General features: G+C 45.0%; 2 protein-coding genes across 3 annotated transcripts; both read right to left on the reverse strand.

Annotated features, from left to right (window-relative positions):
• Nucleotides 1–1905: 1905 nt before the first annotated feature.
• On the reverse strand, nucleotides 1906–12740 carry TDRD6 (tudor domain containing 6). Its single transcript, XM_061460966.1, has 5 exons — nucleotides 6069–12740; nucleotides 5482–5600; nucleotides 4335–4424; nucleotides 3437–3494; nucleotides 1906–2098 (listed from the first exon to the last, which is right to left on the reverse strand). Exons 1-5 carry the CDS (start codon nucleotides 12703–12705, stop codon nucleotides 2010–2012), a joined length of 6993 nt encoding a protein of 2330 aa, XP_061316950.1. The 5' UTR covers nucleotides 12706–12740; the 3' UTR covers nucleotides 1906–2009.
• A 1583-nt stretch (nucleotides 12741–14323) lies between these two features.
• On the reverse strand, nucleotides 14324–25853 carry SLC25A27 (solute carrier family 25 member 27). 2 transcript variants are annotated; one of them, XM_061460973.1, is made up of 9 exons: nucleotides 25624–25853; nucleotides 23954–24145; nucleotides 23139–23223; nucleotides 22825–22947; nucleotides 22469–22581; nucleotides 17662–17746; nucleotides 16914–17006; nucleotides 16467–16569; nucleotides 14324–14410 (listed from the first exon to the last, which is right to left on the reverse strand). In XM_061460973.1, the coding sequence occupies exons 1-9, from the start codon at nucleotides 25724–25726 to the stop codon at nucleotides 14339–14341; spliced, it is 969 nt and encodes a 322-aa protein (XP_061316957.1). In that variant the 5' UTR covers nucleotides 25727–25853; the 3' UTR covers nucleotides 14324–14338. The 2 variants fall into 2 exon arrangements, with proteins under 2 accessions (XP_061316957.1, XP_061316956.1); XM_061460972.1 differs by lacking the exon at nucleotides 14324–14410 and adding an exon at nucleotides 14975–15601 and having other exon boundaries at nucleotides 25624–25852.
• Nucleotides 25854–27186: the final 1333 nt, after the last annotated feature.

Below are 27186 nucleotides of genomic sequence, written 5' to 3' on the forward strand. Positions count from 1 at the left end.
CTCTGAAACACTGCAACAGGGTAACTTCTGCTTTGTAGGAAGCAGAGGGGAAATCATTTGATGGTAATTTAAACTCTCTGGTTTTGATTTAGAATCAAGTTTGCAGAGAGACAGTTAAGCTCTGCAGAACTCACCTGAAGTTGTGCTTACCAAGGTTTAAGTCAGCAAACCGTTTTGCAGCATAAGAAAAAAAAAGAAATCTCTGATTCGTTATTAAACCACTTGGTATTTCAGCTGTGCTCTGACAACAGTTGAAAGCTGGAGCAGGTTTTTGCTCCTCCTAAGTCAGAGAAGTACCAGATGAAGGGTTTCAACAGTCTTATTTTAGTAAGCCCCAGTAAAAGCTACAGGAAATAGCTTAATGTAACAGAAGTGTTTGTTCAGAGACAGGATTTCTCATATGAGCTCAATCCACTTACCTTTAAGATCTGTGTTTACTACCACACTCTGAGGCTGCTTCCATTCCAAAAGCTGCTGAAACAGTCACTCTTCTTGTAGCAACTATAACTCCCCTTAATCAAAGCTCCAAGCAGTGCCCCTCCTGTTCCTGTCTGAATTACCACTGTCAGTCATACTGTTGTAGGTGAAATTACAGAAGAGATGTGTCCCTTTTACCACTCCCTTTAGAAAGGAATAGTTAAGCATTGCTTGATCATCTTGATGTTTCTCTCATGGATGTACTACTCAGACACTCATCTTTGTACAAGTACTTGCTGTCTGTCAGTAGAAGCAGTTGACTATGTGGTTTGCTAATGGAAACTCTGGTTTTTAGAGGAAAACTCCTTGAAGCTGCCACCTGGAAGAACGACTTCTAAATGAATAAACCTTGCAAAAGGGGGAGTACTTCTAACTATAGCCTATTTGTTTCAAAATCACGTGACAAAACTGAAGCAAACAGAACAAGCACAGCAGTTAACAGAGTAAATATTTATATAATCTGTGATCTTAACATGAGATTACAACATCTATGACCCGTTTTCAGAATTGAAACTTCTCTCCAGCCTACTAATATGTATTGTCTCTATTAAGGGACTAGACACACACTTGTTTCTTCTTACTGTGTAAGCTCTAACACTGACATCTGTGATATTCACCCAGACTATTACACTGTCAGAGATATTGACACAGAACAGGACTATGAAACAGAAACCTCCTTTCAACACATGAGGAGGAAAACAAAAGGCGAGATAAGATGTGGCTGGTTTAACAAATCCTTACCCCACTGTACACATGCAAAACCATTCTGCTAGGTCTGCTTCATAGTTGTAGGAAAAGTTTTATCTTTCATTAGTGCAGTTAAGGCCATGTCATAAATACAAGTTCTGTTTTGTACATGACTCTCTGATATTTCAAAGCATTCACCACAGCTCAGTGGTCTAGAGAGCTGGTTAGGGTCAAAACAGAACCAGGATCTGCAGAATGTGCATAGCTACATCTAACTGCAGTAGTAGCGTTGAAAAAAGATACTTGGTATGCACACAACATTTGGGCTTATGCTTAGGGAAAGAACACAAGTCATTAACAAAACAGTATACACCAGCTGAAGCTTTATTCCAGCTTTTTCCATTGCTTTATAACAGCACCAAATGCAAGACTTCAACCTGAATCAACTATGTTCCCTGACAAAAAAAAAACAACATTCCTCCCTGCACAAAAAAAAAAAACAAACCCTCAACCATTTTTTAGAGGAAAAAAAACCTCAAAACACTTAACAATGCAACTTCCCTCAAACATCAGAAAGTAGTATTGTGCACCACAGTAGCCTATACAGCAACTCAAACCTCTGTTGAAGAATCACCCACTGGCAGCTAGATAACAAGAAAGTACAGAAGTGAGAAGCCAAATAGACAGCGTCTAGTAATAAGTACTGCTCCTTGACAGGGAAGTATGGCAGTGACAGACATTTGCTCCATTATGTTGAAGAAACACTCAGTGCTTTGCCTGTATTCTTGTTCCCATGAAAACACATTTTCAGAGGAACGCTTGTGGACACAGGTACTTGTTGAGCTTCATGTGGTGAACACATCACTTTTTTTCAGCAATGTTGGAGAACATGAGGGATCTTCAGCTAAATGTGAACTGTAGCCACTTTGCTTTTCTACAGAAAGTAGAAATAGGTAGATCCATCAGAATTTTTCTGTAAACATATAAATGCATTAATATTTAAAGTCTAACTCAACAAGGCTTTGGACTAAATAGCAACATACTGCACCATATTAAAAGACTATACTCAGGCAAAATTATCATTGTAAGGACAAGACAGTTGGAACAACAGAACTGCCCAAGATGAAGCAAGCAGTACTCCCAGATTTTAGTTACAAGTTCAAGCCATTCCATTCCTCAGTGGTCTTAGGGTAACACATTGCAGGGATTTTTGCATCCTGTGGATTGGGTACATTCTACTCTGCCTTTCCAGGCAGTGACCTGCATGTGCAGCAAGACCTGTATCTATGCCACATGGTTGCATGACCTTAACTCACATTTTCTGTGCTGTTTGCCCAACAGGTAACTAGATCTCCATTGCAGGCTTCATAATTTGTTACCTGAGAACCAGTCCACTTTCTGTACAGGTGTACCAAAATGAAATTACCAATTCAACCACTGAAAACACAAATGCAATCTCTACTCAAGCTTATTTCAGTCTCCATCAGGCAACCACTGGTCAAACACTGGAACCAGTTTCCCAGAGAGGTTCTGGAGTCTCCATCCTTGGATAGTTTCCACACCTGAAAGGAAGGTCCTAAGCAACCTGCTCTAGTTGACTTTCCTTTCAGCATCTTCAAAGGTCCATTTCAACCAGAACTTCTCTACCATTCCATAGATTTTAATATATTTTATATAGTATATAATCAGAAAGAACTTGTACTATTTTCTTTGGTACACAATAGGTGTTTGCTAGTAACACTTCAGAATTTAAGTAATAAAGACATACATGGCACTATTCACAAACTACCCTTACAACAACTAAGATGGTATTATTATGGGTTTAGATTTATAGATGAAGACCTATTAAGGAACTGGGGCATTCAAATAACCAAATTACAATGCTTTGTAGAGTCTGCCTAGTAGTTGCCCACATTTCTGAGGCAAGGCAAGCAAGAGCAGTATACTGGTGGCCAATGCTCAAAACCCTACCAAAATCTGTAACGTAGGTGTACCACTCCAACCTGTCCAAAAGGCTCAATCCACTAGGTTGAATAAATAAGTACTAAACTGATCTCTAATCAAGACAGTGGCAGCTTACATTACAGATATTCACCATTAAACTGACAGTATGTAAGCTAATGCTAAGAAAAAAAAATCAGAACAACAATAGTAAACACATAAGCTAGAAAAAGTTTCAACTGTAGTTTCCTAAATAAAGCATTTCCTAGAAAATCAGAAAGCATCCAAACACAGAACTCACCACCCCTTTGGGAGTTTAAGGTAGTCTTACCTTGAAGTGAGGACTCCTCCGGTAATAACTGCAAGTTTCCTGTTACAGGGGTTACTGCCTAAACAAAAGGGGATTCTGTTAGGAAGCTGGCACTACTGCCAAGATAGTCTAGTATTAAAGGAATCACCACAACTGAAAGCTAACTTTTTTCATCAGCACTGTGGGACTCTAATTTACCACTGCTCTGTCCCCTTACAACTCACTACAGAAGTCTTCTGCCCACTTTTTACTTTGATGGAAGAACTGCATGTGAGGAATAAACTGGAAATTCATTCTGTTATCATCAGTAGGATGGCTGACAACCTGAGTTGCGGGTTCCAGAGATGAGTTTTTCATTTGTTGGTATGTCATGAAGAGCACTGGTGAAAAATCTTACTATAATTTCCCAATTACTTAATAATAGAAGTATTTTTCATAATTTACCAGTTACTGACATGCTCTACTAGCATGATCTGTCAAAAGCCACATATCAGCATTGTTCTACAGTTCTTGATTAATACTAGTCTTCCCGTAACACTTCTTCCTTCAAGCTGTTTTCATAAATCTATTCCCAGCCTGAATTCACAGTCCTCAGGCCAGATGGCTGACAGTTTATAATTTATGTAATTATTAATTTATAATTTCTGTAAACTATTTATATGGATTTGTATATCTGTTATATAATTCATTAATACAAATTTCTATAGTCTCCATAGTGATCCACAGAGAAGGAAAGATAATATGAAGTCTTAAAGTAAAATACTGCACTTCTAGCAGTGGGCATGAATACACAGATTTAGATGAATGCAACTTTGCCTTTCTATTCTCAGGGTGACACAGGGAGAAGCACAACTAAACTCAGAGAGCCCTTTCTAAAAGACAGTAGTGTCCTGCCCAGTCCACTACCACACTGCCTTACCTCAGATGACCTGTAAGCCCAGTCAGGAACACCATTCCAGACATTCTCAGGATCCACAATCTCCTCATTGCCACTGGAGAGATTCAAGACCTGTACAGACGGAGCCAAACCACATCTAACACAGCAGTGGATCGATCCTGAGAACACACTCAGCAAATAAGACATCTAGTAGGAGGAAAACACAGCTGAGGATTCCCTGCCTTTGAGAAGGTCTTCAGTCTGTATCTAGCAAGGAAGAGCAAGTTAACCTCTAATAAAGCTGAGTATCACTACTGAACCTGCTCAAGGTTCTCCTGAACTTTTAACTCAAGTATAGTGAGAGGGGAAGGCTGGAAAACATGTACTAGGTCAGAAGAAGAAGGAAATAAATCAGGAGAGATATCGCTACATACCCAACACTCATCTGAATATAGGCTGAGGTTAGTTTTAGATACCCAAGGAATCCACTAGTAAAAGAGATGGCCTTCATGATCTCAGGCATTCATTCATCTTTCAAAAAGTTACTTCTGTGAAGTGATCTTTTGGATATGCAACCTTAAATTACAACTTAAAGGCCCTTTTATGTTAAGTATAACATCTGTGCATTTGTGTACATGCACACACACACACACTTCCCCTGAACCAGAGGAAGACTATTTATCCCATAGCTTAAAAGAAGTAGAACAACACAACCCATTAGATTATAATCTGTTAACTACCACCAATCACTAATCTAATACATTTCACTGAAGCAGTAATAGTCATATATTCATTATTAGTTACAATGTAATTCAGGTTTCTTCCCAAGTTTATACTGTTCTAGCACCAATTCCTCAGTATAAAACACCAGTAAAATAATGACAAGTTTCATAAGCATTTAATACTAACACAGCTCCACAGCAGAACATTAACTTGGAGGCCAGACAAACACACACAGAAATATGTATCTCAAGCTAGAGCCTGATCCTTCAGTCTTCCTATGAAGGGAATATCAAGTATTGACATGTAGCTCAGTTGTTTGTATGAAGTCTCTAAGTGCAGAATCAACCTTGGGAATACTAAGTCTTAAATTCTGTAATAGACCTCCCTAAAATATTAAAAGCTTGGAGAAAGACCAAAAAATGACCAGATCTTAAGTATGCAGAAGGAGTACTGAAACCATACTTACCCTGGTACCTTTTTCAGATACCTCCAAAATGCGAGCCTCGCACCATTTTAGAGAGGTCTTCACCACACATTTGGAACCAACAGCAAAGCCCTTCAGATGACAAGTATACTCACTGTGTTCTATAAAAATCATATCAGTGAAGGAGGAAGAAAATAAAAGCACAGGAAAAAAAAACCAGACAACAAAAACCCCACAACACAATAAAAACAACTCCTCCAAAAACAGAAACCCAGAAATGCCTCACAACCTTGCCCCCATACTCCCCACCCCCTTCCAAACTTTTATTTAATATTTGAAAGTTGAAAATTTGCCATCCTGCAGAGTCTTAAATATGCATTTCTATGATTTTCAATCATAAAATAATTAACCTCTCAAAGATTAGCTGTTGTTAGTCTGTCACAGGATCCATTAGATACTACACTTAATCTGATGTCCTTAAGCCATGGAAGCATACGGATGTTAACACTAAAATAGTAACTTACTAGGCAATAAAAAACAGGTTCCTATAAGAAAGTGATTCTCATTTGAATGTGCACAGTATTTTGATCATTTAACTCCTTAAAAAAAAAAAAACTCAGATACTTTACCTGCATTGCATGCAGCCAACTTCTTATTTTGCTTTTCTTCTACATCTTCATCCTCAGGCTTACAGGCTGAATACCGCACATGTGTATTTCCACATTCTTTAAATGAGTCAGTCAAGCCTCGTTTCATCCATTCTTCCACATAACAGTCATCTTTCTCCTGCCACTCCTTATGTTTCTCAACATTGCAGTCACATGATTTTACAGTGCAAACAGACCTCCGATCCATTAATTCTTCTGTAAGAAATGAAAATTGACTTCTGCTATTTGCAGAACTTTGCAGTGCAGTGTGTTCCAACTCTAACAAGTCCTCATCCCCATCTTCCTGAGATGGGTGCACATCAGGCAGCACCAGTTCCAGAAGCTGCTCAATTTCAGCACCCAGCAATGACAGCATGTCATGGGTCTTCAGGTCCAGTTGTTTCTCAGATCTACCATCAGACAAAGGCAGCTTTAGGGGAGAAGGCTCTAATTCTATCCAGTCTTCTTGCAAAGACTCTGCTTTATGAATTCCAGACAAATTCAATTCTGGTTTCTCTGCATTCTCTCCCAAAGAAGGCTGAGCATCAGATGGAATCAGCTCTACTGTGTTCTCTCCATTTCTAACCAAAGGCACTGAATTCTTCCCCTCATTAAGTGATGGTAAGAGTTCAGGAAAGTTCAGAGCTGCCAACTCCGCTGTGTCCTCATTCATGACTGGCAGTTCAAATGATCCCTGTTCAAACACTTTCTCTCTTGCTTTAACACCCAAAGCTGTCTGCATTTCAGCCGACTCTGTTTCCAGAGCTTCTTTTGTTACTTCAGCAAAGAAGGGCTGAACTGAAAGTGCCTCTAGCTCCAGTATTAACTCTTTTAGATCATCATATGAACATTGATTTTGTAATTGATCCAGTGCTCCTAATATCTCTGTTTCATCACTTGAAGATGACTGTAGCACTGGCTCCCTTTGCAGTTCTTCTTGTTTGTTTTCTAGAAGACTGGCTGCTGAAGCGCTGCCTGTCGGTTCTTTCAGCTCAGCATCCTCTTGAAATGCTTCTTCAGATAATTCTTGTTCTTCAGCTTTCATTTCACTCTTCAAAACATGAAGACTGCAGCTTCTCACTGGTTCTAGTAATACATTGTTACTGCTGTCTCCTCCAGATAGAGGTATGTCTTCATCAAAGTTGCTTTGATGCTCAGCTGTTTCACATCCACCAGCCTTTCCAGACATATGCTCAACAGCTTCGACTGACATACTTGCTTCTACAGTATTGAAACACTCAGAAGTTATACCCAGGAAAGGTTCAGAACAATGTAAAGCACTTTCACTTTCTTCTTGAGCTAATCCACAAGTAACAGGAGTTCCTCTTTCCAGACAAGGATTCATATCATTCTTTGAACATCTGTTTTCCTTTAAGGGGTTCTCAAGGTCTAAGAAAGACTGGTCACCAGTTCCTTTATTAGCCTTCCAAAAAGACTTCATCTCTTCATTAACACTCTTACCAGAAGCTTCCAGCTTGACAACAGACAGAGGGACTTCAGAAGCTTTGCATTCTTGAGTTTCTATTACTTTTGCTTCTAATAAGACATCTTGGGTCATATCATTAAACTTCTCTTTTGCTTCACTAAGCCATGAACCCTCAGAGGAATTGAAATCTGACAGACAGCAAGCAAATGCTTGATTAGGTACCTGGATCAATTCACACGGAATCTGCCTGACCAACTCCATGCTAATAGTTTCCTCGCTTCCATAATCCACATGTCTAACAACTACTCTGTCACCTTCTACGCTGCTGACTTTAGCTCTGTAGAACTTCCCATCTTGACTATATTTTGCTAGACAAATATCACCGCTTTTAATACAAGCTCCACAATCATTCAAAGATTTTAGTCCAGTGCTTTCAGCTTCTTCTATTTTTCCCTCTATGTACTTCATGTCTTCTGTATCAGCGCTGCAACTCCAGAAGTATTCTGGACCACCTCCCACTGTGACATAAATTTTTACAGTCTGGCCTGCCTCTGGGAATTTCCAGATAAATGACTTAGAGTTACTTATACAAGGAGTTTTATTTTGTGCCTGAGGCGGCAAAGGCTCACACTCAGTTATTATGTCACTGTTCTCTCTTTTATCAAGTATTTCTGTTGAACAAGATCCTTTGCTACTTGCAAGATTTTCATCAGCTAAATCCACAGTTATTATACCTTCATGGTCACTGAGGATAACTTCCCATTTATCCTTAACCTTCTCCACAAATTCACACGTTAGCAGAACTTCACTTGTTCTCTTGATGAAGTAAAGCACAGCTTTCTCTGCCCAGTCTGTATTTTCTTTGCATTTAAGTCCACCTAGGAAGCAGTGAATGCTTATTGCTGGAATAGATGACAAGCCTTCAGGGAGTCTGTGTGCTTGACCAACATTAATTACTGAGGTATTACCATAATCAATATACTGTATGCTTATCAAATTATCAGAAGTCTTCTCTTTAACTACAGCTCGATACCAGAGGCTGTCTTCTGAATAAGCAGCACTGATTAAGTCTCCCACTTGGCAAAGTTGTCCACAAGGGTTCTTTCTTTGTGTCCTAACATTTAAGCTTTCTGAAATGCTGTTAAGCTGAGCCTCATCACTTTCTAGCTGAACATAAAAATCCAGTGGATCATTTACATAAGACACATACACTGACACTTTAAGACCTGGCATTATCTTCTGTTGCAGTAGATCAGATACATTTTCAAGCACTATACTCCCACCTTCAGCATCAGACTTAATATCTGACTGTGTATCCATCTGGATGGAAAGCAAAGACTCCTTCCCAGCTTTATTCAACAGGGAAGCATCCTTCTTACTTCTAATTACTTCATCAGATTCTAGTAATCCAGCTGCCAGATCTCCCTTTGTAGCAGGCTGGGAAAGGTTTTCATCTTCTTTCTTGAAGTGCCTTTTGCTACCCCCCCTTTTTCCTTGGGCTTCAGATCTGCTTCTTTTCCTTTCAAGAGTCCTGTGTGCATCTGAAGGGGATTCTGCACTCCCATTCCTCTCTATCACATCTGTATTTCTAGAGCACAAAGTTTCATTTTCTATAGGCCTGATTCCTGTATTGCTCATTAAGCTTAACTCCTTCAGTTTTGCATTAATTTGAGTATTACCATCAAACAACTCAACCAACAGTTTACCATCAGATTCCCTTGCTACAATGATCACTTTTAATTGCCTTTCTAGGACAGCTTGTTTAAACCATGCTATAGCTTCTTCGGGAACACGAGAGATATCAGATAAGGAACACTTTACGGCCTGCATTGGCAAAAGCAAGATATCACAAACATCAGTGGGTAAAGGAAGCAGGTTATCTTTATCTATTGTCTCTGTGTTCCCAAAATCCACAAAGAAGACTTGCATATCAGGTTTCTTTTTCATAATTATTCCCCTGTACCAGTGACTGTCAGTATACTTGGCTAGACACAAGCTCTCAGACTTCTGCAAGGTTTCTAAGCTGCTCATTTTTTCACTCAGGCGACCAATGTTATCGGTAAGTTGTGCTAAGACATCTGAACATCTTTCGAGTTGGCAGTAAAATGTCCATGGATCCTCAACATGCGTAATATAAACGTCTTCCTCACTCCCAATTTTGATACCATGCATAGAATAATAGTAAGAATGAAGATGAACCAAGGATGACAGAGGCTTTTGAGGAGATAAAGGTCTGGCTACACCCCTCTCGGTCAAAAACTGGCAAGCACTCCGAAACGGTGTCATTAAATCTACAATGTTAAACAGCTCCTTGCTTATTGAAGCCAAGGCAAATATCGTACACTTCAGTTCAAGATGAGATGAAGAAGTATCAACAAACTCCTGAAAAGCCCGAATTGCTGCTTCATCCCAAGCAAAAGGATCCTGACCATTTGGTTGAATTAGGTTGTAAAGGCTGCACCTGAAAGCCTGAGCTTCTAACTTAAGGAAGCGTTTGTGAATTGAGCGGAGGTTTGCTAGAGAGACCAACTCTCTGTTGCCATAGTCAACATATATGACTTCTACTTTTTCTGCAGAAGGAACTTCACTAATAATTAAAGCCCTGTACCATTTTTCATCCTCCGAGTACTGGGCTAAACATGGAGAATTTGGCCAAGCATGTGGGTGGGATGAATTTTCACAATACTCCTGAATTTCAGACATTAATAACTTAAGGTCTTGGCAATTTCTACTTAGCTGACACCAAAAATGACCCGGATTTTCAACATATGACACTACAACATTAACTGTAGTTCCCACTTCTAACTGACCTCCACAAGAAGAGCTTAGCTTCATTTTGTCATAATTCTGTGTACAGGAGATGGGCAGGTTATCCTTGCCCTCACGCTTCTGAGCGGTAAGAGATTTACTACCTGCAGAATTGTGAATGGGTGCAACAGGGCTCCCTCTGACCACTACAGCTGCATAAGAATTAAGTGCCCTATCACTTCTCTTTAGATCAGATTCCTCTCCCAGCCTCTTCTCTGCTTTTATTTGGTTTTCTTCCCAAACATCTGAGGCCAGGCTCATAGCCATAGTAGGTGATTTCTGGACACTCTTGGGTATTTCAGACCTCTGGTATTCAGCATACCCTCCCTGAGCCATGAGTTTACTTACACTTTTCTCTCCTAATTGGGACTGGTCAAAAATTTCAACTATATATTTGTCACCCTGCACACTCAAGAAATGAACCTTTAGTCCCTTGTTCAGTACAATCTCTCTAAATGCAGATACAGATGCTTCACTCCAACTCCCTCTCAGAGGACAGACATCTGCCAAACAGCACTTCAGAGCTAAAGCAGGCAGTTCCCTGAACTGAGGGAGCAGCTCCTTCACTGCACACCGATGTACAATTTCTGTGTTGCCTCTGTCCACCAGGTATATTTCTACCTCACTGTCCAGTACCCTGGTGATCACTGCTCGATAAAAGACACCCTCTTTCCCACTGGCACAACAAAGGGATCCAGGCTGTAGATCCCACCTAGCACCATCCAACTTCATAGCATGTGAATAGAAATCACACATACACCGCCTCAACTGCCCAAAGAGCCGCCGATGTTCATGTAGCTGCAGCCAGAACTCAGATGGGTCTCGGAGGTGGGAGACCTGTGCATTGTAGAATGCGCCCAAGTTCACATGTACATCAACTACAGGAGCAGAAGCCAAATCTCCATGCACTAAAGCAATGGGAGGTGCTCCTGGAGGCAATTCCACTTCAGCTGTGGATTCTTCCAGCTGCTCCCAGCCCTCAGTTTGGCTCACCTGTGTATGGCTGCTGACCAGGCAGCAAGCCTGCAGCCGGAAAACATAGTTCAAGTTGATGCCATTTTCCCCATACAAATTCACATAATAGAGATGTTCAAAGGAGTTAAAGGCTTTGATGTGAGCATTCACTCCTCTGCCTAGCACTAACGCTTTCAGCTTATTGATCTGCAGTGGGGACCAGGTACAACCTCCATCCGAGACACCCTGAAGAGCGCATGCATAAGTTACCACAGGTATGTGGAAACACTCAGGGGGCAAAAGGCACAGGTTAGCTCTGGTCACAGTCTCCTTCCTGCCATAGTCCACAAAGACCACTAGAGCCAGTTGCTGGTTTCTCTCCCCAGCAATAAGCTCCAGCAGAAGTGCACGGTACCACTGGCCATCTCTGCCACGGGCAGCACAGGGTGAGCCCACTTTGGGTAATGGCAAGCAGGAGCAGGATTTGTAAGTGTGGCGCATGGTATCAGAAAGGCAACGGATCTCCTGGGACAAGCTCTTCAACTGGCAGTAGAAGTGGTGTGGGTCAGAGACATGGGTCACTAGGACAGGCTCTGTCACATCCAAGTGAAGCTGTGGGTAAACATAATCCAAAGGAGGTGACACAGGCTGATACGAGAGCAAAACACGGGGAAGCTGTGGCACTGCAGAAGATACGAAGGAAGATGCTGAAGGCTGTACCTTGAGATGGCTCCTTGGGTGGCCATAAGCCAGGCACTGCCTGAGCATGTGGCAGAACCAGCTAGGAGTGACCCGCCTGGCCAGACCCAGGTGATGCATCTGGGATACGAGTTGGGGCAACTCAAGCACTATAAGCTGCGGCGTCATCACCTCCTTCACCCGTCCAGACATCTCCTTGCCATGCAGGAAGCTCAGGAACTCCATAGCCTCCACCGTCCAGTTGGAGAAGGGAGCATCCCCACAGGCTGCCACCCCGGGGCTTCCTAAGGGCACAACATCAGCCACAATACAGCCCAACACCTCCGGGGGCAGGCGGAACAGCTCCTCGCAGCCCGGCGCCAGGTAACAGGCAGACGTAACCACCATGCAACCCTCATCAAGCAAGAACACGCGGTAGTCCTGTCCGGAGCGACTCACCACGCAGCAGCGGTACCACAGCCCGACCACCTCCACTAGGCCCAGGTCTCCCGTGGACAGCTCAACCCCGCCAGCCACTGGGTCGGTTGGTCGCGGAGCAGCCGCCAGGCGCGGCCCCGCCGCCGCCGCCTGGATCTGACGGCGGAGGCGGATGTACTCGGCGCGGCGCTCCCCAAGCAGCCCCCAGATCCGCACGACGGGCACCTCGGGGCGCAGGCCCACGGTGCAGACCCGCAGGGTCACGGTGCTGCCGGGACTGAGCACCCCCGGCCCCCCGCTCCGCCCGGAACTCATCCTGCCACCGGGGCCCGCACGTCGCCGAACGGCCGCCAGCAACCGCCTTCATGCAGCACGCGCCGCCCACGTGACCCGCGAGGAGCCGTTGAGCGCTAACTTACGTGGTCGAGTCCACTTTGATCCCCGCGGAGGGGGGCGGGCCGGGGAGGGAACAGGGAGGACGGAGCGGGCTAATACATAGGGCCGCGCCTGCTTTAACGAGGCGCCACAAAGAGGAGATAACCGCGGCACGCTGGATCCGCAGGGCTAAGCCCACAGCCCGCTGGATCTGCCTGACTCCGAACTGAGGCGCGCCTCGCCGGCTGTGTGGTAGCGGCACGGCCGCGGGGCGGAGTGAGAGGGAGACGCCTCGAAGCCCACTTAGCCTCCATTGGTCAGGGCGGGTGTCGAGGGCGGGCAGTGCGCGCAGGGTTCGGCGGCTATTGGTTACCGCGGAGCGGCGGTGTGAGGGCGGTGTGAGCGGGGGTGCCCGCCATCGGGCGGTGGGATTGGGCGCTGCTCGGGGCTGCGGGTCTGCCCGTGGCAGGGCCGCGTGGGGCACCCCTCTGCCCGCAGCGAGCGCCCGGCCGCGAGCCTGCCCCACGCTACCCCCACGTAGAGGTCGCCGTTCCCCGGTCACCGTCCGATCCGCGCACCCCGCGGGCGAAGGACAGGAGCAACCGCGGCTGTGCTGGCTATGGATGGGGCAGCCGCCGGCCAGCACCACGTCTCACGGCCTCTCGGGGGAAGTGGCAAACGTGCGTCCTGTTTGGTGGCCCCATCCAGAGAGCCTGGACTGACACACGGCTCCGTTTCAGCTCTTCAGCTCTGCAAGCATGAGATTCCTCCCTGGTTTCCAGCGGACCTTTGAGGTTTTGATGCCTTCCAGCCTTTAGGGACAATGAGCAGAAATGGGTGGGTGAGGAAGAGGAAGGCCTAGGGCTTCACTGAGCCCTTCATAAGGTGCAGGAGGGGTCAGCCCAGGAACCTCAGTGGCATCCTTTGGCTAATATTTGGCTTTGAAACTGCCACTGTTAAGTATGGCCAGGCACTTTAGGTGGTGGAAACTTTTTGAAAGAAGAAGTTACAGAACGCTTAAGAAGTAATGCAGAGTGGCAAGTTTTGCTATGCAAATGATTTTATAATACAAAATAGTAGGAATCAGCATGGTTATGAATCTCTTCAGTGTGCCGTGATCAAAAGAAAGAAGTTTTGTGATGAGTTTTCTCTTTCTCACTTTTTCTCTACAAGACTTAAAATTGCTTTTTTTTTTTTTTTTTAACTCAGTAGATGAGGTACTTCTGCATATCCATCACCAGGGTTATCTCAGTAACAGGACTGCAGCCTGGACCACTTAGGATGCAACTAAAGAAGCAGCTTTGGCTGCTGGTTTCTAATTGCTGGTGATGCAGGAAGGAGGGAACTCAGAAGTTTCTCAGTCTGACAGCTAGAAAAATAACAGTATTTCTGAATGACTTCTGGCCTCCTAATATTGGTGAGACTAATTTTTTCCAAGCTGGAATCATACAAATGCGTGCCACCAAAACAGACCTACAGTGCAATTAGAAAGTACAAATACAAGCCAAGAAGACGTCTAAACTGCATTTAATCGGATATTGTCGCATTGAAGGTACTAGTTGCAAAGAGTTATCTAGAACTGGTGCATTGACCCTGGCTGGATGCCAGGTGCCCACCGAAGCCACTCCATCACTTTACTCCTCAACTAGACAGGGCAGAGAAAATATAACAAAAGGCTCATGAGAACTAAGCCTTGTATAGACATTTCACTATTAGAAGTTGCTAAATGAAAGCCAGCTTTGTTCTGCCTATTTTATGATTGCTTTTATACTGCATTTTTTTCCTCATGATTACTAAAGATAAGCCTAGAGACAAAGCAGCAGTCCCCTTCCCTATGAAATCTGGAAGGTTTCAGTTTGAAAATAAAAATCACATTAAAATATTTAGTGGTTTTGAAGAGAACTTTGTATTTCCACCAAGATTTAAAATGGGCAGAGTACATATTTCCCTGGAAAAGTGGCACCTTAATGACCTGGTCTGCCACATCAGTACTGGGACTCTCAGAGGACAAGTAGTTTAGCTTGGTCCTGTGGACAATGTGTATTAGAGCCCTCCAAGAGGCTTCAAACAGGCTTTTTATTTCCTGGGCACAGGACTGTATTCCACTTTTGGCTATTACTCAGATGGCTGAGTGAAGAAGTCAGGCGGTCTCTGGGAAGTAAGAGGAGGAACACAAAGCCTTCCACATTTTGTGCAAAGCAAATTTGAACTCAGGTAAACTACTTTAATCTTTCTTTCAGTATCTAGCACTATAGACTTGGTTTGCTGAGGCATCAAATGAGAGATGGCTCTTTATGTGTGTGCAAATGTAGTGATAAAAATTCCCCAATAATTTTATATACTGCTGAGTCACAGAAGATGTTCAGTGCTGCATTGTTCAATCTGCTCTTGTCCTTTAACAATAGAAACCATCTGTTATCACACAAGCAAAGAGTATTATATTCTACTTGCTTGGAAGAGTTCTTTTTACCTCTGTTTACTGTTTCAGGAAGCTGATACTGGCTGCAAATTGAAGTAATACTGTAACAATTTTATCCTGTGGATAACTTAAATTTCATAGAGCAGTATGACAAGCAAATGATGTCCTTAAGTCATGCTACTCCTAACCCATAAGGACTGGATTTGGGGCAGCAAGCTATAGATGTGATCCTACTGCCAGTGTCCTAAATAAATTAGTTTCCTGTAGGGTCGGGGTGCCTTGTGGAATGATTCAGTTTTCTGATTCTTCTTTTTTTTTTGTGGATATTGAAGTGGTTTCACAATTTTAAAAAGAGCTAACTCCACAGATCCTTCTGATTTGTTCGTATGTAAGCCAGAATACCAGTGACCAAGGAGCCTGTGAAAGCAAACACTGAATTTAGAGTGTTTTAAATTAAAATTGATGTGACCTAATAAATAAACCCATTAGATTAAACTGTCTCCTCTTTAAAATCATTTCTTAAGCTTCATCTCATATTATGAAACATCGTAGTGTTGCATGTGGTTAGGGCTTCCCAGTCCTTCACAAGACACCTAAAACTCTTTTGATTTCAGCTTGTCAACCCATAAATGACCTGAAATGTTTCATACTTGGGGACTACTTCAGGCTGAATGCTTTTTAACGTTTTTAAAGGTTACAGCCAGCTGGCAGAGTCTAGACACAGTCATGCTGTTTAATTCTTATAGACTCATCTAAACTTGCTATTGGGAATTGTCCCTTGCCAAAAGCCAAGCTCCAGTTCCCAGGCTTCAACTGCTGCTTGGCTTAATTTTACAGATGTAGCTTTAACAGCCCAGCAGCATGCAGCAGAAAGCTTCCAGCCTGAAATGGGGTAAAAGTGAGACCCCAGGGTGGAAAAGTAATAAAGCAGTTTTGGGATCAGGAGAGAATGAGGAATGAAAGTACAAGGGATTCAAAGGGAGTCCGGTGCTGGAAGTAAGAAGGGAACAACAGAGTTTGGGGAAGGGAGAAAGCAGAGAGCCCGAAATTAGAAAAAAAAAAAGCAAGGAAAATCACTAGTAGTTAAGGAGGACAGTATGTTCCAACGTGGGAGAAGTGACACTGCGTGCAGTTGTGTCATCAGGAACCACATTCAGTGATGCTAACTGCAAGTAAATAAATCGAGATCCACATAGTTTTTTAAAAGTGCTGCACAGAAAGAACTCACATTTTAATGCCAAATAATTAAATTGTCTAGTGAAGAGAGTTAAAAAGCACTTACCATTCGCATCCAGGTTGGTATAAAGCCTTTGTATAGAGACATAAACCCTTCACCCTGTACAGTTTGAATTAAGCAGTCCATGGAAGACTTATACAGAAGACCTCTAGAAATGTGCAAGGAGAACAAATATTGTTAGGATTACAAATACACAATTTTAAAAATACTCATCTCTCCTGAAAAATTATTTGTATCTGCTAATTTTTTACAAGCAAAAGTGCTTTTGTAGGCTCAGTGGCGTCTAATCAGAACTGAAATCCACTGGAGTAACTGGGTGTGCTCAGGTGGCCATCACAATAATGCTTCCCCTCCCAAACATTTACTAAATCAGTAAAATTATCATCAAAAAGCTGAAGAGCAAATTAGAAACTTATCACGTCACTCCCAGCAAAATGGGTGAAACTCAGGTTTCAGTTTTCTACTGAAAAGTCATTGCCAGAGTGTCTGTACCTTCCCTGCTTGTCTCTTGGCTGGTTCATTACCCGGGTTTTCACCACATCAGCAGGAGTTCCCAGGACAGCAGCTACCAGGCCAGAACAGCAGCTGTCAACAGCAACATATGCTTTAAGAAGAAACTAAGATTTATCACAATGATTAAGCATCATGATTCCAGTTCTAATCATAAAGATACATTAAAACCATTACTATCAAATCATGAGTAATACCTCGTAACATAAACTTGATCTGGGAGAAGGCTCACTAGTATTGCTCTTGCAAAGATGCCCTCACCTCTGTATGTAGTTCTGAGGCAGGGATGAAGGACCCACAACAGGCACTTTATGATATTGTTTACATAAAGCAGATTTCTTCATAATTTACGGCAGTAAAAGAGGTTGTTCTGCAGGGATTCTATCACTTATTGTTCACTAAAGTTGAAACTAGAGTAGATAAATAGTACTAATTCTAGAAAAGTGAAAATTCCTATGCACTCACAGATGACAGCAAAGATGTTTAAGTGCATCAGCAAGGTACTTCTACTGAGGGCAGTTTTGTAGCAATCGTTGCATCTTTTCTCTTGTATCTTTTGTAAAGTGATACCCCCTCAGGCAAAAAATAACCCATCAAAATTATAAAGGTGCATTTCATCAGCAATATCACAACCAAAAAATAGGGGCTTCTTGGCACAGAGAGGAGGATCAAGACAGCAAGGCTGGAAATGCTCCACAGTGGAGAAAAGCAGTAATTGAGGAACAGGCACCTGGCAACACTGTGAGTCACACCATTGTCCACAAGTGGCGTATTCAGAAGCAAGAAGTGTTTCACTAAGTCATAAGTGGTCAGATCTGTAAAGAGGATAATGAAAAAGAACAGCAAGGTCAGAAGTAAATGGTATCTGTGGTGTACACCACATAGGATGAGGCTTGTCAAGACCTGTATTTCCACTGCTGCTCCTCCCTGTTGGCATGGCTAGTACTCTGTCCTCAGTTTCTGATGACTTTTGTGGCATCTAAGTCCTCTCTTTAGCTATGTGAATGCATGCTCCTTTCTGTTACCTTCTTACCAGATTTACCCTACAGATGATAAAATGATCCCAAATGGAAAATTCTGCAAAATAAGACTGCATATTAATGTTGTGTATGGAGAGACATACCTTAGTTAACAGTCATCCTGCAGCCTCATTTAGCAGCTCCTGCTGCAAACATTATCCATCCAGTGATTCTTTACTGGTGCTTAGAAAGTAAGCTTACAGTATCTCTCATTTTCTACCTTGAAAGACATTTTTTGGACATGCTGCTAACATAACCCTATGTTGAATGACCTAGAAATTGGTAGCTATCATGTCAAAGGAAATGAAACATCCAAAAGAAAAAATTGCCAAGGCAATTCTATAGTATGTGCCAAGCACCGAGTAAGTATTTTATGGTGGGAACCTGCACGCAATGTCTTCCTCAAAGACATCTCCCTCCTTACTTTACAAAGGAAGGAGAACAAAGACCATCCAACATATCCTAGCAGTTTTGGAGAGACATAGGAAAGATCTATCTATGTGTGGAAAAAGCGAGTGTTTCTTGGATCAGCCAAGCACTCGGGCAGCCACTCTGCAGCTCCATCACAGAATCACAGACTCCCAGGGGTTGGAAGGGACCTCAAAAGATCATCTAGTCCAACCCCCCTGCAAGAACAGGGTAACCTAGAGTACATCACACAGGAACTTGTCCAGGCGGGCCTTGAATATCTCCAATGTAGGAGACTCCACAACCCCCCTGGGCAACCTGTTCCAGTGCTCTGTCACTCTCATAGTAAAGAAATTTTTCCTGATGTTCACATGGAACCTCCTATACTCCAGTTTACACCCACTGCCCCTTGTCCTATCACTGGACATCACTGAAAAAAAACTAGCTCCATCATCCTGACACTCACCCTTTACATATTTGTAAATATTGATGAGGTCACCCCTCAGTCTCCTCCAAGCTAAAGAGACCCAGCTCCCTCAGCCTCTCCTCATAAGGGAGATGTTCCACTCCCTTAATCATCTTTGTAGCTCTGCGCTGGACTCTTTCAAGCAATTCCCTGTTCTTCTTGAACTGAGGGGCCCAGAATTGGACACAGTAATCCAGATGAGGCCTCACCAAGGCAGAGTAGAGGGGAAGGAGAACCTCTCTTGACCTATTAACCACACCCTTTCTAATGCACCCTAGGATGCCATTGGCCTTCTTGGCCAAAAGGGCACATTGCTGGCTCATGGTCATCCTCCTATCCGCCAGGACCCCCAGGTCCCTTTCCCCTTCACTACTGTCCAGCAGGTAAGCCCCCAACCTGTACTGGTACATGGGGTTGTTCTTCCCCAGATGCAAGACTGTTGAATTTCATCAAGTTTCTCCCTGCCCAACTCTCCAGCCTGTCCAGGTCTCGCTGAATGGCAACACAGCCCTCTGGTGTGTCAGCCACTCCTCCCAGTTTAGTATCATCAGCAAACTTGCTGAGGGTACACTCAGTTCCCTCATCCAGGTCGTTGATGAAAATATTAAACAGCACTGGTCCCAGCACTGACCCCTGAGGGACTCCACTAGTCACAGACCTCCAGCTAGATTCTGCCCCATTGACCACAACTCTCTGCCTTCTTCCTTTCAACCAGTTCTTGACCCACCTCACTACCTGATCATCAAGCCCACACTTCCTTAGCTTATCTATGAGGATGCTGTGGGAGACAGTATCAAATGCCTTACTGAAATCAAGAAAAACCACATCTACCACTCTGCCATCATCCATCCACCTAGTTACTTCCTCATAGAAGGCTATAAGGTTGGTCAAATATGACTCCCCCTTGGTAAAACCATGTTGGCTGCTCTTAATGACGCCCTCATCCTTGATATGCCTAGAGATAGTGTCAAGAATAAGTTGTTCCATCACCTTTCCAGGGATGGAGGCAAGGCTGACCTGTCTATAATTACCCGGGTCCTCCTTCTTGCCCTTCTTATAGACTGGCGTGACATTTGCCATCCTCCAATCCTCAGGCACCTCTCCTGTTTCCCACGACTTACCAAAGACGATGGAGAGTGGCCCGGCAATGACCTCCGCCAGCTCCCTCAGCACCCGCGGGTGTATTCCATCCGGACCCATCGATTTATAGATGTCCAGATTGCTTAACTGATCCCTAACCCAATCCTCATCCACCAAAGCAAACTCCTCCTTTATCCTGACTCCTTCTGGGGCTATAGGAATCTGGGTCCCCTGGGGAGAGTCTGCAGGAGTAAAGACAGAGGCAAAGAAGGCATTCAGCACCTCTGCCTTCTTTATATCCTCTGTCTCCAGGGCACCCACCTCATTCAGCAGTGGGCCTATATTGCCTCTTGTGTGTTTTATCCGCTATGTACTTGAAGAAGCCCTTTCTATTGTCCTTAACCTGACTTGCAAGATTAAGTTCCAAGGAGGCCTTAGCTGTCCTAATTGCCTCCCTACATTCTCTAACAACTGTCCTATATTCCTCCCAAGTGGCCAGCCCCTCCTTTCATAATCCATAGATTCTCTTTTTCCGTATGAGTTTGCCGAGCAGTTCCTTGTTTAACCATGCTGGTCTCCGGCTCCCCTACTTGACTTCCTACCCATTGGGATACTCTGATCCTGAGCTTGGAAGAAGTGGTCCTTGAATGCTGACCAACTATCTTGAGCCCCTTTACCACCTAGTACCCTTTCCCGTGAGACTTCCCTTAGCAATTGATTGAAGAGACCAAAGTTGGCCCTTCGGAAATCCAGAATCATGGCCTTGCTAGATATTCTGTTCCTGCCACACAGGATCCTAAACTCCACCATCTCATGGTCACTGCAGCCAAGGCTGCTATTCATTGCCCTTGCCCTCCTTGTAATAATTTCATCACTGCCAACCTGAAAAACCAGCAGCGGATAGTAGTCAGAGGGCTGCACCAGATCAGAGAGTTTCCTTTTAACATCTCTAATCTGAGACCCAGGTAGGCAGCAGACTTCCCTGTGGGATGGATCTGGTCGACAAATGGACCCTTCTGTTCCCCTCAGAAGGGAGTCACCCACCACAATTACTCTTCTTTTCTTCTTCGTTGAGGAAGTTCTAAGGCATGGGGGTGAGTGGCAAGCCCTAGGTGACTCACTAGGTGGATCTATCCCTCCATCTCCGTTTACCTGGCCCTGTAGTTCCAAGACCTCGTACCTGTTGTTCAAGGGCAACTGGGAGGGAGAAAGGGATTGCGAGGGTTTTCGCTTACCTGTCTGAGGAGGGACCTCCCTCCATACCTCCTTGTCCCTTAAGTTCACTCCTTCTATCTGATGGTAGGAGGGAAGGGGATCCATCACTTGTTCAACCACTTCCCTCTGCCCTTGTCTTAGGGTGTGGCTCCACCAATCAATTTCACTTTCACATTCTCTGATAGCTCTCAACCTTTCTACCTCCTCCCTCAGTTCAGCCACCTGCCTGAGCAGATCATTTATTCGCTCACACCGCACACAAGAGGTGTCACTGGCTCTCCCCAGTACAAGCGCCAGGCTCAGGCATTCACTGCAGCCAGAGACCTGCACGGCCACATGTCTGCAGGAAGGCTGAGCCTGGGTACCCACGTTATTCCTCACTACAGGTTTTGATCGAGTGGTGACCATGATCTATCTGGTCGATCGGTCCGTCTACGTCTCTCTGCACAAGCAAGCAGTCCTTCCTCCTCCTGCGCTCCAGGCGAGTCCTCTTGATCAGGCGGTCATCCCACTCGCCTGCCTGCGCGAACTGCCACGCAAACTGCCTTGACCTGCTCTGTTTGCTGCGCTCCTGGTCGCTTGCGCTCCCTGGGCAGGTCTTTAACCAGTCAGGGCTGGTGCCGCTCCTCCTGGCTCCGCTCCTGGTGTGTCAGCTCCTTGCGTGAGCTGAGCTGCCGGCTCCTGGGCAAGTCCTGTCGAGGACTTGAGGCTCCGTCCTCGGTGGCTCTTGTTGCTCTGAGGTGAGGCTCCTGGATGCTGATCTCACCCCACTCCGCTCCGGTGTTGCAGGCATCCTCCCTCAAGCCACTCACCCCACACTTTGTTCATCTGGACACTGACCCATGGACCATCTCCCTAGCTCAGCCTTGGACCTGTGTCATCACCACAGACATTGTGATCACTGAGCTGTGTCACACCCTGGCCACCCTACCCAGGCCTGATGCTGGCACAGCTTCCTAGCTTGGCCTCAGATCTGTCTCATCACCACACTTTCCTGAGGATCTGGATCTTTGGGAGACCTGGCTGCCAGTGCAGGCTCTGCCCTGCTCACCTTGATTGGGCAGCAGGGGCTGTGTTGTAGCTGGCAAGGTCCCTTCTCTTCTGGCTGTCGGACCCTGCAGCTCCCACCTCACCATCCCTTAGGCTCAGGCACAGACTGTTTTTTTTAAGTGACTTGATTTTTGCAGGACTGAAACAGAAGTGCACAAGGCAGAAATCACCTGCAGTGCACTCCAAACAGGTCCCCAGTGTAGATAAGCAAGAGACTAAGAGCAGGGGAGCAGCTGAGCTCGTCTTTCTTAAAGCTTAGCTGCAGTCTTAAGTGTGGCAGACCAAGTTACTACATTTACCTCCCATGTTCACCAGAGCAGCTCTCTGGACATTTGGCACCCATCCAGCCCAAAGCCCCCGTACTCCTCCTTCAGACAGGATCTTCATAAACGCATGGTGCACTCCTTGAAACCTGCAATCAATATGCAACTAGTAGGTAGAGAGCCCAGTAATGGAGAAGTCTTTGCATCTTTGAATCCCCCACCCTCCCCACTGGCCAGAGCCATTGCATGCTTCCCAGGCATCTCAGTGCCCTGCCTCTGGGAGGACACAGAGCAGCTGTGGAAAGGAGGTGTCGGAAAACAGGGAGAACCACAGCATGGGCCAAAGAGTAATCATTAACAGGAAGAAAACACCAGCTTCGAGAGGAACTGACCGTAACAGCTTTCCTTCCAACTTCCTTCTTCCCTCCATCTGCATCTGCACCTTCACCAGATCAGTTGGACTGGCAAAAAGCTGTCCGATGGCACCCGCACACATGCCTCCAACTACAGCTTTCCTGCCAAATGGGAAAAAAACATGCTCCAGGATACACTGAAAATGGCAGGGCATGAGCTAAAGAGTTCAGCAGCACAGCCCAGATGAAACAAGTGTAAATGGTTATTCCCAGGCAGACAGCTTTTAGGGCTGCAGGACTTCTACAGTAAGGATAGTCCCCAAACAGGCAATAGTATAAACATGCAATATTACCAGAAGGGAAAGCTCCCATCCTCAGCTCTGCCAAGCACAGAGTCACGGAGATGCTCGTATGCAACCATCCGAACACCAGAGTACACTGCGGGAAATAAAAGCAGGAAACAGTTCTTGGGGCTGCCATTTCTGTAGGTCACCCTGTGATAGAGAGAGCAAGAAACTGGTTGTAAAACACTCCGGAGCTTGCCTGGGTCAGCTGGTCACTGCTCTCACGTTCATGATCACAGGGTGGAAAGGGAGGAGGCTACCTGGTAGCAATGCCAGAGCCATGACTTTTAGCATCAGAAGATGTATCTGGATGAGCCGTACATCTGCCAGGAGGCACCACGGTTTATGCCTCCACGCTAAGGAGATGTGACCACATTGCTTCCCTCTCAGCTGATGCCAAGCACAAAACCTCACACATGTGCTTTTGAGCTTTGTTGCTGTTACCATATTTGCCCTATCCCTGGAAGCGTTCAAGGCCAGGCTGGATGTGGCTTGGTATGGAATACCCCTTTGGCTAGTTTGGGTCAGGTGTCCTGTCTCTGCTCTCTCTGGCTTCTTGTGCCCCTCCTCACTGGCAGAGCGTGAAAGGCTGAAAAGTCCTTGATCAGGGTAAGCTGATAAGCAGCAAAAGCATTACTTAGCAACAAATAAAACATCTGTGTTACCAGTGTTATTCTCAGACTAAAGCCAAAACACAGCACTGCACCAGCTACTAGGAAGAAAATTCTATCCCAGCCAATACCAAGACACAAGCTGACACTCCAAAAGGCTGTTAGCCACAGAAGGCAGGACCCAAACTAATCCCGTCATGAGCAGACAATCACCTATGTGTCGGTAGACGGCTGGCGTGGCTCCTTGCCAGAGCTTTGTTAAGCCCTCCTCTTGAACGATGCCAGCTGCAGTGCGCAGCATGCCGCGGTAAGGGACCACCTGCCCAGTACCAGCTCCACTGCCACGCACAGCAGCTTCACCTTGGACCTGCAGTCGAGTTTTTGTCAGGTCAAGGGGAAATGTCACTGAGGAGAAAAAGCAGGTAACAAACATGAATACGAGTGCAGCTGCAGGGAGACCTACCATGCTGGTAACATCTGCACCACATCCCCCTGCCAGTTGGCCAAGAGGGCTGTGCAAGCAGCAGTAGGCAGCAGAGACTGTACCCAATGTGGGTGGAGAACAGACTATTCATGTCCAGATCTGCTGAAAGTGGCTCTGGGCAGGAGTAACTAAAATTCTCATCAGACACCATCTCTTGATCCCCGATTTCTTTTTGCTGGCTTGTTATGCAATGTGCATACTTTCCAAGAGACTCTGGATTTAAAATCCTGTTCCAGTTACTCCTCAAGAATAAAGATCAATCAAATATCATGGCCTCTCCAGTTCTACCCAGCATAGTGGCAGCACATGTTACAGTCAGGAGCAACCCTACAGTGACCATCGCAATACAGGCACACAGGTGAGCATCTGTTCTACGAACCACCCTTAACCGTGCTGCTTTTCTGATCCAGACATAAAATCACATTTAGCTTATTATTTCTTTCACTGAAATATCTTCTGGCCAGGGAAGGTGCTCCAATTTGATCTCAGCTTCCTAGGGCTGCTCCTCAAACAGTGTGAGTATGTATTTGCTGCCCCTAGTTTCAGTTCCAGGCAGGGAGTGTCTCAGTGGGTGGTGGACCTTCCCAGCCTGTCTCAGGCAGCGAGGGACCAGGAGCAGGGCTTGCCTTTGGCTGTATACCTCTGTGACACACTATGCTACAGCATCTTTCCAGAGCAGGACTTGGAGGTGCTGAGGGAATGCAGAAACACTCAAAGCCTCAGCAGATTTCTGGTATATTTGTGCATTAAGTTTGGTATCCATATTTAAAGATTAGCAAAGATTGAGAAGTTACAAATCATTAGAGCAGTGCAACAGATTTGCCTGCAAGAGCTTGGAGAAATTATATAGAATATGCTGTTGTAGAAAATATGTAGAATATGCTGAGAAATATTCTGATTACTATTCACCCTGGCTATGCAGATGCCAGGGTGCCTCCTTCCTTCATTTCAGGAAGGAAATGCACTATACTCCATTTTTACAGACATCCCCGGTGTAACCAAAACGCTAAGATTTCTTTTTCTTTTTTTTTTTTATTAAGCTGCATTAACTATGAAAAACAAATCCCTGCTAGAGCTTCCTGTCTCTATAGTCATCTTCCAGAAACCCAGCAAGTGCAAACCTTAAGCCAGTGACAGCATCTCTGTGTTAATTACTGCAGCCCCTCAGCCTCGGAGGCAGAGATTTAGACCTGAAAAACTCTTCCCTCCAGCCACAGTCAGGTGGCACAAAATATTTACAAGGCTTAAATCATTGAACAGTCGTGACAAGCACAGTGGAACAAACAGATTCGCTGGAATGAATGCCACGGAACGAGGTATTTGGGGACTGAAGTTCCCCCTGCCTCCCCTAAGTAAATGTGGACCCCCTTCCTTCTCAGAAAATCAGGGTGAGTTGTACCTAGTTCTGCCACAGCGGCTGCACAGGCTGACAGAGCGAATTTGCTGGCTCGGGGCCATCTCTCTGGAAGAGGTAAGCTCTTCTCTTCGTCTGCAGGTGACATCTAGCGTCCAGCATGAAACAGGGCGAACCAGCCGCCCTGCTAGGGTCTGCAGCAAAAGCAGACCCTAGCCCAGCTCTGTTCTGGGTCGTTTACCTGACTAATTATCGAAGGTCATGTTCCTCCAGCGCCAGCAGCAAGAACTGCAGCAGCACAAGTGCCTCCTGCAGAGCTGCAGGGTCCTGGTGCAGTGACACAGGAGAGTCTTCTGCAACAGCCTCCTGGGAAATGTAGTCTGTCACCAGCGCTGCTGTCTGGCAGGAAACCGGCAGTGCAGATACGGTCACACACACTCTTACTGCCCAATTGCCCAATGTGTATATGTATAAAAAATCATTATTGAAACCTCAAGATTATGAGAACATGTTTGGGGTTTGTTTGCTTTATGGGGTGCTGTCAGCAGTGCCTAGGGAGCCCCAAACTGTGTCCCCATGGCAAACATCTGCACAGGAATCTGAGATAGATGATTTGATCCAGATCTGGTGTAACAAAAGCTGCATAAGCAACAGCTCCATGTCAATGTGGAGTGCTGGAGTGCTTGTAGCAAGTTCCGTCTCCTGAGGATTAGGCACAGAGGAGTGTGGTTTGAGCAAGAGGCACACAAACCTGGGAAGGCAGAAGCAGATCTCTGCCCAAAGCCCCTATGTGAAAAGCTCTAAGCTTTTCCTGGCCAAATGCTGAAGCCCTGTTAATTGTGTGCCAGCCCTCGTTTCTGTTAAATTAATGTAAGCATATTTAGGTTCTCATGAAAAAAGGCATGTGCTGTTCAAGAGAAATATCTCATTTATCATGAAGGCTCAGCTGAATCACTAAGTTAATCATTAGCCATTAATCACTAATCCTCGTGCTGAGGATTTGAGGAGTTTTTGGGTCACAAACTTATCCCAGAACACCTCCCTGTCTAACAGCCTAACATTTTGGTCCTGGTCGCAGCTATTCAGACAAATGAAGGGACCATTGCAATATGCGGCTATAGTCAGATGAATTTATCTCACCAGTCACCAGTAATGAGTATTAAACTGGATCCTTCTTTGGGTTAGAATTTATGCAGTGATAAATTACCAACAAACCCCTGATTAAATGGGAATAAAGCATATTCCAGTTTAATGCTAGCATGCCTGGCTGCACTGAGGGTACGATTGGTTCACAACCTTATTCTAGACAGTTTATGCAGGCTGCTGTTGGCACTTTTCTGCCTCTCTCCATAGCTATTCTCTGGGTTTGGGTCAGCTTGTGCCACTGTGTATCAGTGTTGCGTATCATTGATTCACAATTCAGATTGGAGAGGATCTTCAGAGGTCCCCTAGTACAGTCCTCTGCCAAGAGCAGGGGCAGCTTCAGGGTTACATCAGGTTGCCCAGGGTCTTGTTTGGACACCTACTGAAAGCCTCCGAGGATGGGATTTCACACTCACAGTCTGTTCTGGTGCTTAACCATTTTATGATCTTTTTTTTTTTTTTTTT

Source organism: Pezoporus flaviventris, unplaced genomic scaffold, assembly GCF_033815535.1.
Source record: "Pezoporus flaviventris isolate CSIRO_AGI_PZ_B2104156 unplaced genomic scaffold, CSIRO_AGI_Pfla_v1 ptg000031l, whole genome shotgun sequence".
NCBI classification, from domain to species: domain Eukaryota; kingdom Metazoa; phylum Chordata; class Aves; order Psittaciformes; family Psittacidae; genus Pezoporus; species Pezoporus flaviventris.